This window comes from Microcaecilia unicolor, chromosome 6, assembly GCF_901765095.1.
Source record: "Microcaecilia unicolor chromosome 6, aMicUni1.1, whole genome shotgun sequence".
Classification (NCBI taxonomy): domain Eukaryota; kingdom Metazoa; phylum Chordata; class Amphibia; order Gymnophiona; family Siphonopidae; genus Microcaecilia; species Microcaecilia unicolor.
In genome coordinates this window covers 10,840,198-10,857,056 of record NC_044036.1, presented here as the reverse complement: position 1 = coordinate 10,857,056, position 16,859 = coordinate 10,840,198, and the positions used below count along the sequence as shown (strand labels likewise).

Genomic DNA, 16,859 nt, shown 5'->3' with positions numbered 1-16,859 from the left:
GCTGATTTTGTAAGTTTGCCCACTGACAAAGACATGAGCAGCCCATAATTGAAGGGTAGGTTATTGGTAACAGTGAGAGATAGCACATCACAAATTAAATCCGGAAAATCACATTGTGGAAAGTATATGAATTTATTTGCATTCTGCAGAGGGAAATAAGTATTTAATCCCTCTGGCAAACAAGACCTAATACTTGGTGGCAAAACCCTTGTTGGCAAGCACAGCGGTCAGACGTCTTCTGTAGTTGATGATGAGGTTTGCACACGTCAGGAGGAATTTTGGTCCACTCCTCTTTGCAGATCATCTCTAAATCATTAAGAGTTCTGGGCTGTCGCTTGGCAACTCGCAGCTTCAGCTCCCTCCATAAGTTTTCAATGGGATTAAGGTCTGGTGACTGGCTAGGCCACTCCATGACCCTAATGTGCTTCTTCCTGAGCCACTCCTTTGTTGCCTTGGCTGTATGTTTTGGGTCATTGTCATGCTGGAAGACCCAGCCACGACCCATTTTTAAGGCCCTGGCGGAGGGAAGGAGGTTGTCACTCAGAATTGTACGGTACATGGCCCCATCCATTCTCCCATTGATGCGGTGAAGTAGTCCTGTGCCCTTAGCAGAGAAACACCCCCAAAACATAACATTTCCACCTCCATGCTTGACAGTGGGGACGGTGTTCTTTGGGTCATAGGCAGCATTTCTCTTCCTCCAAACACGGCGAGTTGAGTTCATGCCAAAGAGCTCAATTTTTGTCTCATCTGACCACAGCACCTTCTCCCAATCACTCTCGGCATCATCCAGGTGTTCACTGGCAAACTTCAGACGGGCCGTCACATGTGCCTTCCGGAGCAGGGGGACCTTGCGGGCACTGCAGGATTGCAATCCGTTATGTCGTAATGTGTTACCAATGGTTTTCGTGGTGACAGTGGTCCCAGCTGCCTTGAGATCATTGACAAGTTCCCCCCTTGTAGTTGTAGGCTGATTTCTAACCTTCCTCATGATCAAGGATACCCCACGAGGTGAGATTTTGCGTGGAGCCCCAGATCTTTGTCGATTGACAGTCATTTTGTACTTCTTCCATTTTCTTACTATGGCACCAACAGTTGTCTCCTTCTCGCCCAGCGTCTTACTGATGGTTTTGTAGCCCATTCCAGCCTTGTGCAGGTGTATGATCTTGTCCCTGACATCCTTAGACAGCTCCTTGCTCTTGGCCATTTTGTAGAGGTTAGAGTCTGACTGATTCACTGAGTCTGTGGACAGGTGTCTTTCATACAGGTGACCATTGCCGACAGCTGTCTGTCATGCAGGTAACGAGTTGATTTGGAGCATCTACCTGGTCTGTAGGGGCCAGATCTCTTACTGGTTGGTGGGGGATCAAATACTTATTTCCCTCTGCAGAATGCAAATAAATTCATATACTTTCCACAATGTGATTTTCCGGATTTAATTTGTGATGTGCTATCTCTCACTGTTACCAATAACCTACCCTTCAATTATGGGCTGCTCATGTCTTTGTCAGTGGGCAAACTTACAAAATCAGCAAGGGATCAAATACTTATTTCCACCACTGTATATACTATCTGCTACCACATTTGCTTATTTCCGATCTGATGAAGAAGGGCAACCTTCGAAAGCTAATCAAGAAATGTATTCAGTTATGTCCAATAAAAAAGGTATCATCTTATTTTCTTTTCCATGTTTTATTTTGATTTCTATTGATAACCTTTAAGAGTGGACTAACATGGCTACCACACCTCTCTACTTTGGTATTTGGTAAAATCTAGATACACCACATCTATTGCTTTCCCTCGATCCAACTCTCTGGTCACCCAGTCAAAGGAATCGATCAGATTCGTCTGACAAGACTTGGTTCTAGTGAAACTATGTTGCCTCGGGTCTTGTAATCTATTGGATTCCAAAAACTTTACTATTCTCTGTTTTAAAAGCATTTGCATTAATTTACTTAATTAAACCCTTAAGAGAGAAACTTCACTGGCTACCACTTAAGGAACGAATTGCGTTCAAAATCTGCACGATTGTTCACAAAATCATTCATGCAGACGCCCCAATGTACATGTCTAACCTCGTGGACCTACCTCCCAGAAATGCCACAAGATCATCCCACAAATTTCTCAACCTACACTTCCCCAGCTGTAAAGGACTAAAATACAAGTTGATGCATGCCACTTCCTTCTCCTATATGAGCACGCAGTTATGGAATGCACTACCTACAGACCTGAAAACAATCAACGATATAACTATCTTTCGCAAAGCTCTGAAGACATACATAGTAGATGACGGCAGAAAAAGACCTGCATGGTCCATCCAGTCTGCCCAAGACAAACTCATATGTGTATACCTTACCTTGAATTTGTACCTGTCCTTTTCAGGGCACAGACCATATAAGCATATATAACTGACAACTCACCAATTCACCTCACCAACCCAATCGGTGATGAAAATCCAACTACAGAACTCCCGATCACTCTCTCCCTTCCTCTCTCTTCCCTACTCAATCTCTGCACAATACTAACTGTATCTAATATCTTGTAATGACATTGTTAACAACATTATGTAAGCCACTTTGAGCCTGCAAATAGGTGGGAAAAATGTGGGATACAAATGCAATAAATAATAATAATAAGTAATACTTACCACAGAAGTCAGACTTACCGGCCTGTAGCTCCCAACTTCTTCCTTCTGCTTTTGTGGAGAGGGACCACATCTGCTCTTCTCCAGTCCTCCGGGACCACTCCTGACTCTAGAGAAGCACTGAAAAGGTCAATCAGCGGAGCTACTAGAACGTCTGTAGCTTCTTCAGTACTCTCGGATTTATGCCATCCAGCCCCATCGCTCTGTCCACATACACGCCTATATGTCATTATTCTAAACTTTTATACGCATAACACACCTAAGGGCTCATTTTCAAAAGAGAAAAATGTCCAAAAAGTGACATAAACCTGCATTTGGACGTTTATCTCACAAAAACATCCAAATAGTATTTTCGAAACCTCTTTTTAGATGTTTTTCTCTGAAGTCCGTCAGAAGGACGTCTAAATCTCAAGGGGGCGTGTTCAAGGCGGGACTTGGGTGTTCCTAAGACTTAGACGTCTTTCAGCCATAATGGAACAAAACAAAAACATCCAGGACTAAAATTTAGACGTTTTGAGCTAGACCTGTTTTTATAACGAGTAGCTGCAGTGGGAATTGAACGCCCTACCCCAGGCAGGGCCGCAGAGAGGGTGGGCAGGGGGGACAAAATTCCCCTGGCCCGGGCGCTGGGGTCAGGCCACCGGCGCTGCAGTCCCCGGTCTCACCTGCCTGCCACCTCGGCTCCGGGCCCCCTGCATTCGAAGCAGCAGTCGCAGATCGCCTCCCTTCGGGCCTTCCCTCCCTGTGTCCCACACTTGCGGAAACCGGAAGCTACATCAGATGAGGGTGGGACACAGGGAGGGAAGGCCCGAAGGGAGGCGATCTGCGACTGCCACTTTGAATATAGGAGGCCCGGAGCCGTGGAGGCAGGCAGGTGAGACCGCGGACTGCAGCAGCGGGGGGGGGGGGGGGCGGCCTACACTCACGGTGGCCCTGACCCCAGGTTCAAAGTCCACTGCACTAACCACTAGGCTACTCTTCCACTCCACACAAAAAGATGCTCTTACTCCCCCAATGGTCATTAACCCCCTCCCACCCCCCCAAAAATGTGATTAAAATATTACTTGCCATATTCTGATGTTATATTCAGGTCCATTAGAATAGCATGCAGGTCCCTGGAGTAGTCTAGTAGTGGTGCAGTGCACTGCAGACAAGTAGACCCAGGCTTCTACCTCCCCTTACCTGTTACATTCGTGGAGGAAACTTTGAGTCCTCCAAAACCCACCAGAAACCCACTGTACCAACATATTTTTTTTTGTTACATTTGTACCCCGCACTTTCCCACTCATGGCAGGCTCAATGCGGCGGGCAATGGAGGGTTAAGTGACTTGCCCAGAGTCACAAGGAGCTGCCAGTGCCGGGAATCAAACTCAGTTCCTCAGTTCCCCAGGACCAAAGTCCACCACCCTAACCACTAGGCCACTCCTCCACTGTTGCTACTATTTGAGATTCTACATGGAATGTTGCTATTCCACTAGAAGTCGGCCCTTGCAGATCACCAATGTGGCCGCGCAGGCTTCTGCTTCTGTGAGTCTGACATCCTGCACGTACGTGCAGGACGTCAGACTCACAGAAACAGAAGCCTGCGCAGCCTTCTACATGGAATGTTGCTAGTGGAATAGCAACATTTCATGTAGAATGTCCAATAGTAGCAACATTCCATGTAGAATCTCCAATAGTATCTATTTTATTTTTGTTACATTTGTACCCCGCGCTTTCCCACTCATGGCAGGCTCAATGCGGCTTACATGGGGCAATGGAGGGTTAAGTGACTTGCCCAGAGTCACAAGGAGCTGCCTGTGCCGGGAATCGAACTCAGTTCCTCAGTTCCCCAGGACCAAAGTCCACCACCCTAACCACTAGGCCACTCCTCCACTGTTGCTACTATTTGAGATTCTACATGGAACATTCCATGTAGAAGTCGGCCCTTGCAGATCACCAATGTGGCCGCGCAGCCTTCTGCTTCTGTGAGTCTGACGTCCTGCACGTACGTGCAGGACGTCAGACTCACAGAAACAGAAGCCTGCGCAGCCTTCTACATGGAATGTTGCTAGTGGAATAGCAACATTCCATGTAGAATCTCCAATAGTAGCAACATTCCATGTAGAATGTCCAATAGTATCTATTTTATTTTTGTTACATTTGTACCCTGCGCTTTCCCACTCATGGCAGGCTCAATGCGGCTTACATGGGGCAATGGAGGGTTAAGTGACTTGCCCAGAGTCACAAGGAGCTGCCTGTGCCTGAAGTGGGAATCGAACTCAGTTCCTCAGTTCCCCAGGACCAAAGTCCACCACCCTAACCACTAGGCCACTAGGTCACTCCTCCATGGTGCTTCCTTCACTTGTAAGGGCTATGGTAGTGGTGTACAGTTGGGGGTAGTGGGTTTTGGGGGGCTCAGTAGACAAGGTAAGGGAGCAATGGTGAGATGTGTATATGGGGGCATTTTATAAAGTCCACTGCAGTGCCCCCAAGGGATGCCCTATTGCTTTCCTGGGATGTCACTTTTCTACTATTCTACCTGATGCCAAACTTTCTAATTTTTTTTATAACATCTGAGCCTTGTGTCTATTGTTTATCAGTAGATTTGGGCTTTGAATTCAGATCTATAGATAGGTCTCATTATATATATATAAATACCAGAGTGCTATTTTTCCATACTACATAGCAAGAGCTTACGTTCCCTAATTACCTGAATACCCTAATACAACTGAAGCTTTTACCTCCTCAGGGCATGTAAATGGTTTCATCCCTGTGTGGATTCTCTGATGCCATGTGAGGCTTTCTTTCCAGCCAAAACTTTTACCACAGTCAGGAGGACATGTAAATGGTTTCACTTCTGTGTGTATTCTCTGGTGTATTGTGAGGTTTACCTTCTGACCAAAGAAAGCTTTTACCAGACTCTATACATGCAGATGGTTTCTCTGCCTTGTGGACTTTCTGACGTGCTTTGAGATTTACATTACAACCAAAGCTTTTACCACACTTAGAACACGTGAATGGTTTCACTCTATTGTAGGTTTTCTTGTGTATTTTGTACGTTTTGCATTTGGATGTTTTTTGTTTGAAAACGGACCAAACAATAAAACGTTCAAATCACACGGAGGGGCATTTTCGAAAGGGACGTCCAAGTTTTGATTTGGACATCCTTGCAAAACGTCCCGATCCAGGGGTGGGGAAACCCATATTTTCGAAACAAGATGGTCCATCTTTTGTTTCGAAAATACCGTCAGGGACGTCCAAATCCTTAAATTTCACTGTCTCTAGATTTGGACGTCCCTAGGCATGGACGTTTCAGATTTTTGGCGATTTTCGAAACCAAAGACGTCCATGTCAAAAATGACCAAATGCAAGCCATTTGGTCATGGGAGGAGCCAGCATTTGTAGTGCACTGGTCCCCCTGACATGCCAGGACACCAAAAGCGCACCCGAGGGGGCACTGCAGTGGACTTCATAAATTGCTCCCAGGAACATAGCTCCCTTACCTTGTGTGCTGAACCCCCCAAAACCCACTACCCCCAACTGTACACCACTACCATAGCCCTTAGGGTGAAGAGGGACTCCTAGATGTGGGTATAGTGGGTTTGTGGGGCTCGCTGTTTCCTCCACAAATGTAACAGGTGGGGGGAGGGGGGCGGGGTCCGCCTGTCTGCAGTGCACTGCAGTACCCACTAAAACTGCTCCATGGACCTGCATACTGCTGTCACGGACCTGAGTATGACATCTGAGGCTGGCATAAAATATATTTAAAGATGTTTTTTGAGGGTGGGAGGGTTTTGGTGACCACTGGGGGAGTAAGGGGAGGTCATCCCTAATTCCCTCCAGTGGTCATCTGGTCATTTTGAGCACCTTTTTGTGCCTTAGTCGTAAGAAAAACAGGTCTGGGTGAAAACGTCCAAGTGCTCGTCAGGGACGTCCTTGTTTTTTTGATTTTGGGTCAAGGACGTCCAAGTGTTAGGCATGCCCAAGTCCTGCCTTCGCTACGCCTCCGACACGCCCCCTTGAAATTTGACCGTCCTTGTGACAGTGTGCAGTTGAAGGTGTCCTAAATCGAGCTTCAATTATACCGATTTTTTTTTGTTACATTTGTACCCTGCGCTTTCCCACTCATGGCAGGCTCAATGCGGCTTACATGGGGCAATGGAGGGTTAAGTGACTTGCCCAGAGTCACAAGGAGCTGCCTGTGCCTGAAGTGGGAATCAAACTCAGTTCCTCAGGACCAAAGTCCACCACCCTAACTCCACCCTAACTACTAGGGCACTCCTCCACTGTTGCTACTATTTGAGATTCTACATGGAATGTTGCTATTCCACTAGCAACATTCCATGTAGAAGTCGGCCCTTGCAGATCACCAATGTGGCTGCGCAGGCTTCTGCTTCTGTGAGTCTGACGTCCGACTCACAGAAACAGAAGCCTGCGCAGCCTTCTACATGGAATGTTGCTAGTGGAATAGCAACATTCCATGTAGAATCTCCAATAGTATCTATTTTATTTTAGTTACATTTGTACCCCGCGCTTTCCCACTCATGGCAGGCTCAATGCGGCTTACATGGGGCAATGGAGGGTTAAGTGACTTGCCCAGAGTCACAAGGAGCTGCCTGAGCCTGAAGTGGGAATCAAACTCAGTTCCTCAGTTCCCCAGGACCAAAGTCCACCACCCTAACCACTAGGCCACTAGGCCACTCCTCCATTCCGATTTGGACGACCCTGTGAGAAGGATGCCCATCTTCCGATTTATGTCGAAAGATGGACATCCTTCGCTTTCGAAAATGAGCCCGAAAATGTTTTTTCCAAACAGCATTTTCAAAAGGAAAAGATAGACTATTTGTTTTGTAGAAAATTACCTTTCTAGTTCTGATTTTGGACGTTTTACAAAAAACGTCCAAATTCAGACTTAGATGTCATATCCAAAAATGCCCCTTGTGCATTTGACTTGCCCAAAGTCACAAGGAGCAGCAGTGGTAATTGAACCCATATTGTCAGGATCAAAGTCCACTGCACTAACCATTAAGCCACTCCTCTGTTTTGGATGTTTTGCATTTGAACGTTTTTTGTTCAAAAATGGACCAAAAAAAAAAACCCAGTCCAAAACACAAAACGTCCATAGCATTTTCGAACACAAAATATAGACGTCTATCTTTTTCAAAAATGACCTTCTTTCCTGTTCAGAATTTGGATGTTTTTGTAAAACGTCCAAATTCTGATTTAGACGTTCTATCGAAAATGCCCCGCCTAGTATATAGAATTGCTCTTATTATGCCCTAGGAAGGTCAAGTTGCTTACCTGCAATGGGGGTACTCTGTAAACATCAGCAGAATGCAGTCACACTTTCCCACCCCTATACCTCTCCAGTTCAAGACCAGTAGCAATGATATGAAGTGAGAGGCGAATGTGACCAGCAGCCGTGCAGGACCACTCGCACAAAGTCTGGAAGGACTTTGGACGCTTTTCCTGAGAGCGTCTGAGGCAGGAGCTGTCTTTAGTGATGTAGTGTGGTTTATGGAGTTCCTTCATTACCAGTAAGCAACTTCACTTTCTTGAGTCATAACTTGACTAGGGAGCTGCTGAACCCAAAGATAACCAGCTAGTTCTCGCCTGTTACCTGTGAATGAATTTGCCGTTTTCTTCTGTCATATAACTTAGTTCTCTACTGTGTTCCTTATGCCATAGTTCAACACTAGGTGGTTTACAGAATAAATTATGCACTCATTTGTTAAACCTACCTGAAAGTTTCCAGCCAGTCATGTAACTTTGTAGTGCATTTCTTCCTTGACCCTGAAGACGTATGTCGTACTCAGCAGACAGTTATACTGGTTCTGTACAAGTGTAAGTGTGTGACCTCTCTTTTAGGTAGACACCTGGTTAAAGGTGTGGCATGAACTGCGGTCAGGCACCTTCTCTGGAGATTGTCTCCCTGTGCCAAGCAGCGGACCTGTCTTAGCTGACCCGCCCATGATCAAGGACATGTTGAAAGAGGAGATCCGGCTGCTGTTGCTGAGTGTTCAGCAGAGGGCTCACAAAGAGGGCAGGTAAGAGCAAGGGAGGAGGAAAGGGAGGTCTTCACACAAACCACTACATTCAGGGCTGTGCCAACACGGTAAGCGAGGTAAGCATGGCAGGAGGGCGCCATCCTCTGGGGGGCGCCCCGCCGCACCATGCTTATCTCGCCCTCTTCTCCCCAGATCCTTTTCCTTTTTTTTTTGTTTAAATTTACCTCTGTCCGGCGGCAGCGTAGCGTTAGTGAGAAGGAGGCGGCGCTCCCCCACCCCGACGTGTCAGTCTTCCCTTCGCTCAGTTCTGCCTTCTTCTGACATCAGAAATGACGTCAGAAGAAGGCGGGACACTGAGCGAAGGGAAGACTGTCTGACACGTCGGGGTGGGGGAGCGCCGCCTCCTTCTCACTAACGCTACGCTGCCGCCGGACAGAGGTAAATTTAAACAAAAAAAAAGGAAAAGGATCTGGGGAGAAGAGGGCGGGTAGTGTAGCGATCGTTTTCGGGGAGGGGGGGCAACTGCAGGGGGGGCGCCGGAGAGGGGGGGCGCCAACTGCATGGGGGCGCCGGAGACCCTAGGCACAGCCCTGACTACATCATTACATGATAATTCCACAGGAAATCCTGAGGCAGAGCTGGTGCAAGGGGGTGGGCTACCTATGCAAATCTTCAGCCTTTTAACTTCTTCCTTGACATTTGGTCTTCAGGTTAGTAATTTCTATTTAAAAAAATGCTTTTATTGAGAGCTATTTGCTTCTATTTTTCGGAAAGTCAGTTTTCTATATTGGTGCTGCAAGCATTGATTTATCTCGGTTGGACTACTGCAATGCACTTTACTTCGCTGTTTCTTTTACACTTACAAAAACGCTCCAACTGTTGCAGAACAATGAGGCCAAATTGATTTACAGACAACGTACAATCATGGTACACCTCTTTTGGGGTGTCTTCATTGTAAGAGCTCGAGTAGAATTTAAAGTTGCCTGCCTAGCTTTTAAAATATTGGATTTTTTTCTAACCTGCTCTTCTCTTAACACACAAGTACGCTTTACAATAATTCTTGAAAAGTCCTTCTCCTTTCAAGCAGTCTGGAAATGGAATGCATTATCCTGTTCCAACAGATAGAACATCTTGTTACGTTACCTTCCTTAAACATTCCTTACATAACTAAACATTTATTTATTTCAAAAGCATCGGTGTTAGTTTATCATTGGTTAATTCATTGTGCCTTTTTTACCTTATTATAAACTGCTTTGGACCAATTATTGGGATGAAACGATCTATAAGAGTCCACATTAGGTCAGAATCATCCTTGCACGCCCCCTCAATTAACTTTCAGCCCCCCCCCCCCCCACTTCTGCTCATCACACGAACATGCTATAAAAATGCAGTTTAAAATCTGTGCTGATGGTTCTTTGCGTTTGGCTGTGAGGACCTGGAATTTTGCTTTCACTAAAGCTGTTCTTTGCTGCCCTAGGTGACTGCCTAGCTCTGCCTAATAACCTTGAGCAGTAAGGGTGGTGTGGCAAAACAGGGAATTTTCCTGCTTGTAAATTGTATAGCTATTTTTTATGCTGTGTATTTCCTTTGTTTGGTGAGCAGACGGTGTCTGTCCTTTGTTTGTAAAGTTGTTACCGAAGTGACAGTTTATTTTTCCCGCCTAAGCTGAGAAGCAATCTGCACTCCTGTTGGTCAGAAGTCCCTCAGTGTTTATGCTCTGGGCTCTAATTGATCTGCTGGAAATCTTTAGTCTCAGCGTGGGAGTGTGGAAGGTACAGACCTCTATACTGAGACCCTGTTCAAAGACTGTGAGCAGTTAATTTTCCTGAACTCCCCAGGTGCTACTCAGGTAGTGAATAAGTGTTTAGTTAGTTTAATATTGATTCCTGTTTAATTTATCTGTTATTGTCTACTAATTACACCCTATTCATCCGTTCACTGTTCTAACTTGTTTTGATAATAAATCAATTAATTTATTAGCTCTGTTTGTCCTGGACTGACTATGAATCCAGGTTGTTTGTGTTTTGGGTCTTTGGGTGCTTTCTAGGAACTGTGGGACCCCTGGAAGTGTAGTAGCCCCATTCTCCTTAGAAACCACTGGGGAATTAAGTTGCGGGTGGGAGATTTCAGATGCAAGCGTAACCCAGCAGGTGGGAGGAAGGGTATGCCAGAATAAAGCACTTGCACTGGTGGTAGTGGGCCTGAGCAGTGGTGGGACAGACTCTCTAAGTAACCCCAGGGTTAGCCCCAGGTGGGTGCTAGGTGTTCCGTAACTGGTGGGATATCAAACACCCATAAACCTTACCTTTTCCATAGTGGGAGGGAGAACCTTAGGGATTAAGTATTTCTTGGGGAAAGCATGCATTTTGGGGGGGGAAATGCATTCTCAATCACTGGTTCTCCGATGCTGCACCAACATTTTGGTACTGGAGGAATAAACTGCACGAGCTTATGTTGTGGGAGTCCTCAGGGGCCTCACCTTTCTCCCAGATGGGCAAAAACATTCATTTCGGTGTGGGGTCTCTACATGAAGCAATTGTCTCCTAAGGCACATAGTTGTGTGCTCAACAAATTTCACACAGACCAGTAAGATCTCTATTGTGATGGGTTCCTGGGAGGGGGGGAGGGTGTGGGTGGGATTGGAGAATGGGGTAGGCCGCTTATTCCATACAGCGTATGTTGGGGTATAAGCCTCATAGCCCCAGAGGCAGGATTAATTCTTCCTTTTATCTGGTTTTGTAGCATTGAATGGTATTTGGGTTGGGGGGGGGGGCAGAGGGAGGGGTGATATTTGAGATGTTTTAGATTTGTCAATAAAAGATTTTCAAACAAACAGCCATAAACCATAATGGTTGGGGCAGGTGTGCCATGAGGAGTAGGCTGGAGTAGTCTAGGCAGGTGGTGATGAGCATTGTGATAGCCATACTGATGGGCCAATGCTCAAAACCTAATGTTGGAGCTAAAGGCGATTAGCGCTGGCGTTGGCGCAGGATGCCCAGAAGGCTCTAGCACAGGAGACAAATGGGCTCATTTTCGAAAGAGAAGGATGTCCATCTTTTGACATAAATCGGAAGATGGGCGTCCTTCTCCCAGGGTCGTCCAAATCGGTATAATCGAAACCCGATTTAGGATGTCCTCAACTACACTCTGTCGCAAGGATGGCTAAAGTTCAAGGGGGCTTGTCGTAGGCGTAGCGAAGGCGGGATTTGGGCGTGCCTAACACTTGGACGTCCTTGACCCATAATCGAAAAAAGCAAGGATGTCCCTGACGAACACTTGGACGTTTTCACCCGGACCTGTTTTTCTTACGACTAAGGCACAAAAAGGTGCCCAAAATGACCAGTTGATCACCGGATAGAATCGGGGATGACCTCCCCTTACTCCGCCAGTGGTCACTAACCCCCTCCCACCCTCAAGAAACATCTTTAAAAATATGTCGTGCCAACCTCAGATGTCATACTCAGGTCCGTGACAGCAGTATGCAGGTCCCTGGAGCAGTTTTAATACTACTACTACTTAGCATTTCTATAGCGCTGCCAGGGTTACGCAGCGCTGTACAAGTTTAGCATGGGGAAGGACAGTCCCTGCTCAAGAGAGCTTACAATCTAAAGGTTACAACTATGTAGTCAGTGTAGGTAACATGAATGGGGAGGGTGGTTAGGCGCCAAAAGCAAGGGAGAAGAGATGGGCTTTGAGTAAGGACTTTAGCGGGTGCAGTGCACTTCAGACAGGCGGACCCAGGCCCACCCCCCTCTCCTACCTGTTGCACTTGTGGTGGTAAATGTGAGCCCTTCAAAACCCACCAGAAACCCACTGTACCCACATCTAGGTGCCCCCCTTCACCCGTAAGGGCTATGGTAGTGGTGTACAGTTGTGGGTAGTGGGTTTTGGGGGGCGCAGCACACAAGGTAAGGGAGCTATGTACCTGGGAGCAATTTCTGAAGTCCACTGCAGTGCCCCCTAGGGTGCCCGGTTGGTGTCCTGGCATGTCAGGGGGACCAGTGCACTACAAATGCTGGCTCCTCCCACGACCAAATGGCTTGGATGTGGTCATTTCTGAGATGGATGTCTTTGGTTTTGAAAATCGCCAAAAACCATGTCTAGGGACGTCCAAATCTAGGGACGTCCAAATTTAAGGATTTGGACGTCCTTGATGGTATTTTCGAAATGAAAGATGGACGCGCATCTTGTTTCGAAAATATGGGTTTCCCCGCCCCTAGATTTCGCCGTTTTGCAAGGATGTCCAAATCGCAATTTGGACGTTCCTTTCGAGAATGCCCCTCAATGTGTGCACCAAAGATTAGCGCAAATAGCCTGCAAATGTAGTCAAATGGATGTCAATGAGGTCATTTCCTCTTCCCTCCCAACGCTCAGCGCGCAAAACAAAGCCGCCCTTACCACTGAAAACCTAACGCTAACTCGGAGCAGGCTTGGCAGTGTTTGAAGAGAGGATTTTCCATGATTTTTTCTTTAAAAGCTGCCATTTTTGAAGGAATGTGCAAGCTTTTAAGCGGTGGTAGCGAAAGACGAATGTATGCGAGCCAGAGCAAACCTAAAAGTGATAGCACACATTGCTTTTTTTTCTGTGCTTAAATATAAACTTTTCAGGTGAAAATTTTTTTTGAAGAGCTTCTATTTAAAAGCGCAGAGGAACAGTACCCATGTGCGCTTTGCTTCAGGGTTTGCCTGGCGCATGTGTACAAGAGATGTGCTTATCACAACTCTTGTGCGCATGCACCAGGCGTGTTCCTCCCCTTTACTTTCACTCAAAATAGTGCGCATATCATTTGCATCTTTTTACAGTTGAGCATTGGGGAGCTATTTTTCTGCGCTGCTCCCGTGGTATGGATAGGGCGCTGTTCCAGATAGCGCCGAGTTCTGAACATCGGCCCGTGAGAAATGAAGAAATCGCAGGCTTTGACAGAGGTTCAGATGTGCATCGATATGACCCTTTAGTTATGAGCCTCGGAGCAGGTGTAAATCCTCGTGAGAGGACTGCACACTATTGAGGATAATTCTGGGAGTTTTTTTTAAAATAAAGGTTTATATGTGCCCATATTGCCTTTATAAAATAGGGATTTATAAAAATATTAAGGTGCCCTGTTATGAACTTATGGCTCTCGTGTCTTTGTACAGCACCATGCACATATGGTATGTGCTCAGAAATTATAATTACAGGCCTCTCACTTAGCCACCTCTCTCTCTTCAATCTGTTCAAAATTCTGCTGCACGACTAATATTCCGCCAGTGTCGTTATGCTCATATTAGCCCTCTCCTCAAGTCACTTCACTGGCTTCCTATCCGTTTCCGCATACAGTTCAAACTCCTCTTATTGACCTATAAGTGCATTCACTCTGCAGCTCCTCAGTACCTGTCCACTCTCATCTCTCCCTACATTCCTCCGAGGGAACTCCGTTCACTGGGTAAATCTCTCTTATCTGCACCCTTCTCCTCCACTGCTAACTCCAGACTCCGTTCCTTTTATCTTGCTGCACCATATGCCTGGAATAGACTTCCTGAGCCGGTACGTCAAGCTCTGTCTCTGGCCGTCTTCAAATGTAAGCTAATGTATTCAAATGTATTCACTTGTTCAGTACCCTTATTTTATCATCTTCACCTTAATATTCCCTTATCTCTTATTTGTCCTGTTTGTCTGTCCTGATTTTAAGCTCTGTGGAGCAGGGACTGTCTCTTCATGTTCAAGTGTACAGCGCTGCGTACGTCTAGTAGCGCTTTAGAAATGATAAGTAGTAGTAGTAATAATTACATCGACTTAGGACTTTTTGGCTGAAATATCAGAGTTACTGCAGGCCACATTTTGACCTTTTTTTTTTACAAATAAGTAGTTTTCGGTCTGCCTCTGAGGGCCAGTCAAATCCAAGGTATGAAGATCACTTCCTCCTGGTTGCCAGCTGGTCACCCCATCTCTAGTACAATGGCAGCCTTAATGCCCCCACACTTCCCTTTCATAGCAACCCTGCTGTGTTGGAAGGCAGCAGCTGGGGGTAGTAAACAGTGCAACTGTCCTCTCTATTAACCTTCCAGAGACATGTGGAAACCAGGCTTTTGTCCCACCATGTGGGGTTTACATAGGGTTACCATATGGCTCCAGAAAAAGGAGGACGGATTGAGCCAGCCGGGTTTTACTTCCATTGCTTTCAATGGAAAGCAATTGCTTTCAATGGAAGTAATTGCTTTCAATCGAAGTACTGTAATTGCCCATTGCTTTCAATGGAAAGCAATGGAAGTAAAACCCGGCTGGCTCAATCCGTCCTCCTTTTTCTGGAGCCATATGGTAACCCTAGGTTTACACCCTCTGTGGCTTGTCCTATTCAGACCTCCCTGGAAGTGAGGTCAGAGGGACATAAGGAGAGGACTGTTTATGGCCTTGTTATGGTCACCACAAGATGATGGTGTTCCTTTGTGCCTGCTGAAATGCTGAAAGACATGAAGAGAGGCAAAGACAGCACAGAGAAAGGAAAATAGCAATGCTTCTTTTCCTGCTGATTTCCGATCTGCAAATAGGAGCCTTGCACAGGCTCAAATCAGAGTAATGCTCATTTATCTCTTAGAGGGGAGGTGTGTCAGCCCATCTGATGGCTTCATTGACTGGCACATGACACCTATTTTCCAGCAGAGGAATTGAAAAATGACAAATCTCCTGTAAACCCCACATCCTGCAGAAGGTGCCACACGTTCACCAGGCATGAGAGAGGGGGGATTCTATCAGACCCCTTTGCTTGGCTAGGAATGCTCTCAGATATCTTCTCAAGGCTGGGGGCTTAAGTAACTGTGGAGATGTAACATATAGAGGCCTCACTGACCCATTTGAAGGTAGGATTTGGGAGAAATGATGGAAAATACCAGGGATCGCACGTGACTTCTTGGTAGAAACTCGGTTTGGCTCTTTTTTCTACTGACATACTGATGCTGTCTAGAATTTTACTTCACTGCATGCATAGAGATTTATTTTGTCCATTTCTAGCTTGCCTATTAATTAGGCGGGTTATATTAAAAACATACGTAATGAAAAACATAAACCGTTACTTCAGTAAATGTACCAACTGAGCCAGAACTTATAAGATCTGCTGATTCAAGCATAAGACAAGTAAGCCAGAGAAAATATACTTTTAACTGCTTCTGACATGTTGTCAGATCAGTCAAAAGAGACGTAAGGTCTCTGGCAATTTATTCCATAACAGTGGTCCCATAATAGAAAATGCTGCTTGCGTAGTGTCAAAATAATGCAGCTTAGCCAAGGAAAGTATGAGAAGTTGCCATGATTCCTTCTGAGCTTAATAAGTGATTTGGTCGAGAAATCTGCAGCTCCTGAACACATGAAGGGGAGCCAAGCCAGACAAAGTTTTATGAACGTGCATCGAAAGTTTAACTCTGATCCTGTACCAGACCGGAAGCCAATGAAGAAACAACGATCATGTCAAGTCAACCCAACCACCAACTGCACTACTGCATTTTCTACAACCTGCAGCGCTTTACAATACCTGTGCTGAACCCAAATACAAGCTGTTAACAGTAATCCAATTTTGACAACACCAAACCCTGGATTACTATCTGAAATTCACTTTGAAGTAACATCGGTTTTACTTTACGTAACACACGCAGTTGATAAAAGCATAACAGTCCCAAGCTGGTCACCTGAGCTTGCATAGTCAATTGTGAATCCAAACAAACCCTAAACTAACATACTGATTTTTCACAGCAAAAGAGATGGCATTTGAAATACAGTTGGATCATATTGTGTATTATTAACACATTGCTCTATTATCATTACGTACTGTGAAGAAGAGGACCTGGGGATAGATAAGATGGAAGTGGAAGAGGAAGAAGGGAGGAGGCTCATGAGCAGACGTAGGCAGAACAGAGCCTTGCCTCCATTCCATCCCCAGAGAGTGAGAGAAGTAGTAATGCCCCCTAGAAAAGGGTGGAGAGAAAAGGACTACATTACCCAGCATCCCCCGAGAGAGAACAGAGAAAGGTTCGTGACCCCTGTAAAATGGAGGAGAGGAAGAGACTACATTTTCCAGCACCCTCGGGGCAAAGCCTGGTACAGAGATTACCCTCCCCAGCAGGAACAGGGGGAGAACTCTAACAAGGAAAGGGTGGTGCCCCTGCAGGGTAATCAAGGGAAAGAGGAACAGCTGCAAAGTGGGTGGGACGGGGAGCCCATGGCGTATCAAGAAGCTGGGCAGAGAGAAAGAGAGGAG

The 16,859-nt window shown here is 46.0% G+C and overlaps 1 protein-coding gene across 1 annotated transcript in view; it reads left to right on the top strand.

Moving 5' to 3' along the window:
- The window catches only part of CCDC24 (coiled-coil domain containing 24), a 115,364-nt gene that overhangs the window by 24,084 nt on the left and 74,421 nt on the right, over positions 1-16,859 (top strand). Inside the window, exon 3 of the mRNA XM_030205355.1 lies at positions 8,495-8,673. Coding sequence (XP_030061215.1) covers positions 8,495-8,673 — 179 coding nt within the window. The remainder of the gene's footprint in view (positions 1-8,494; positions 8,674-16,859) is intronic.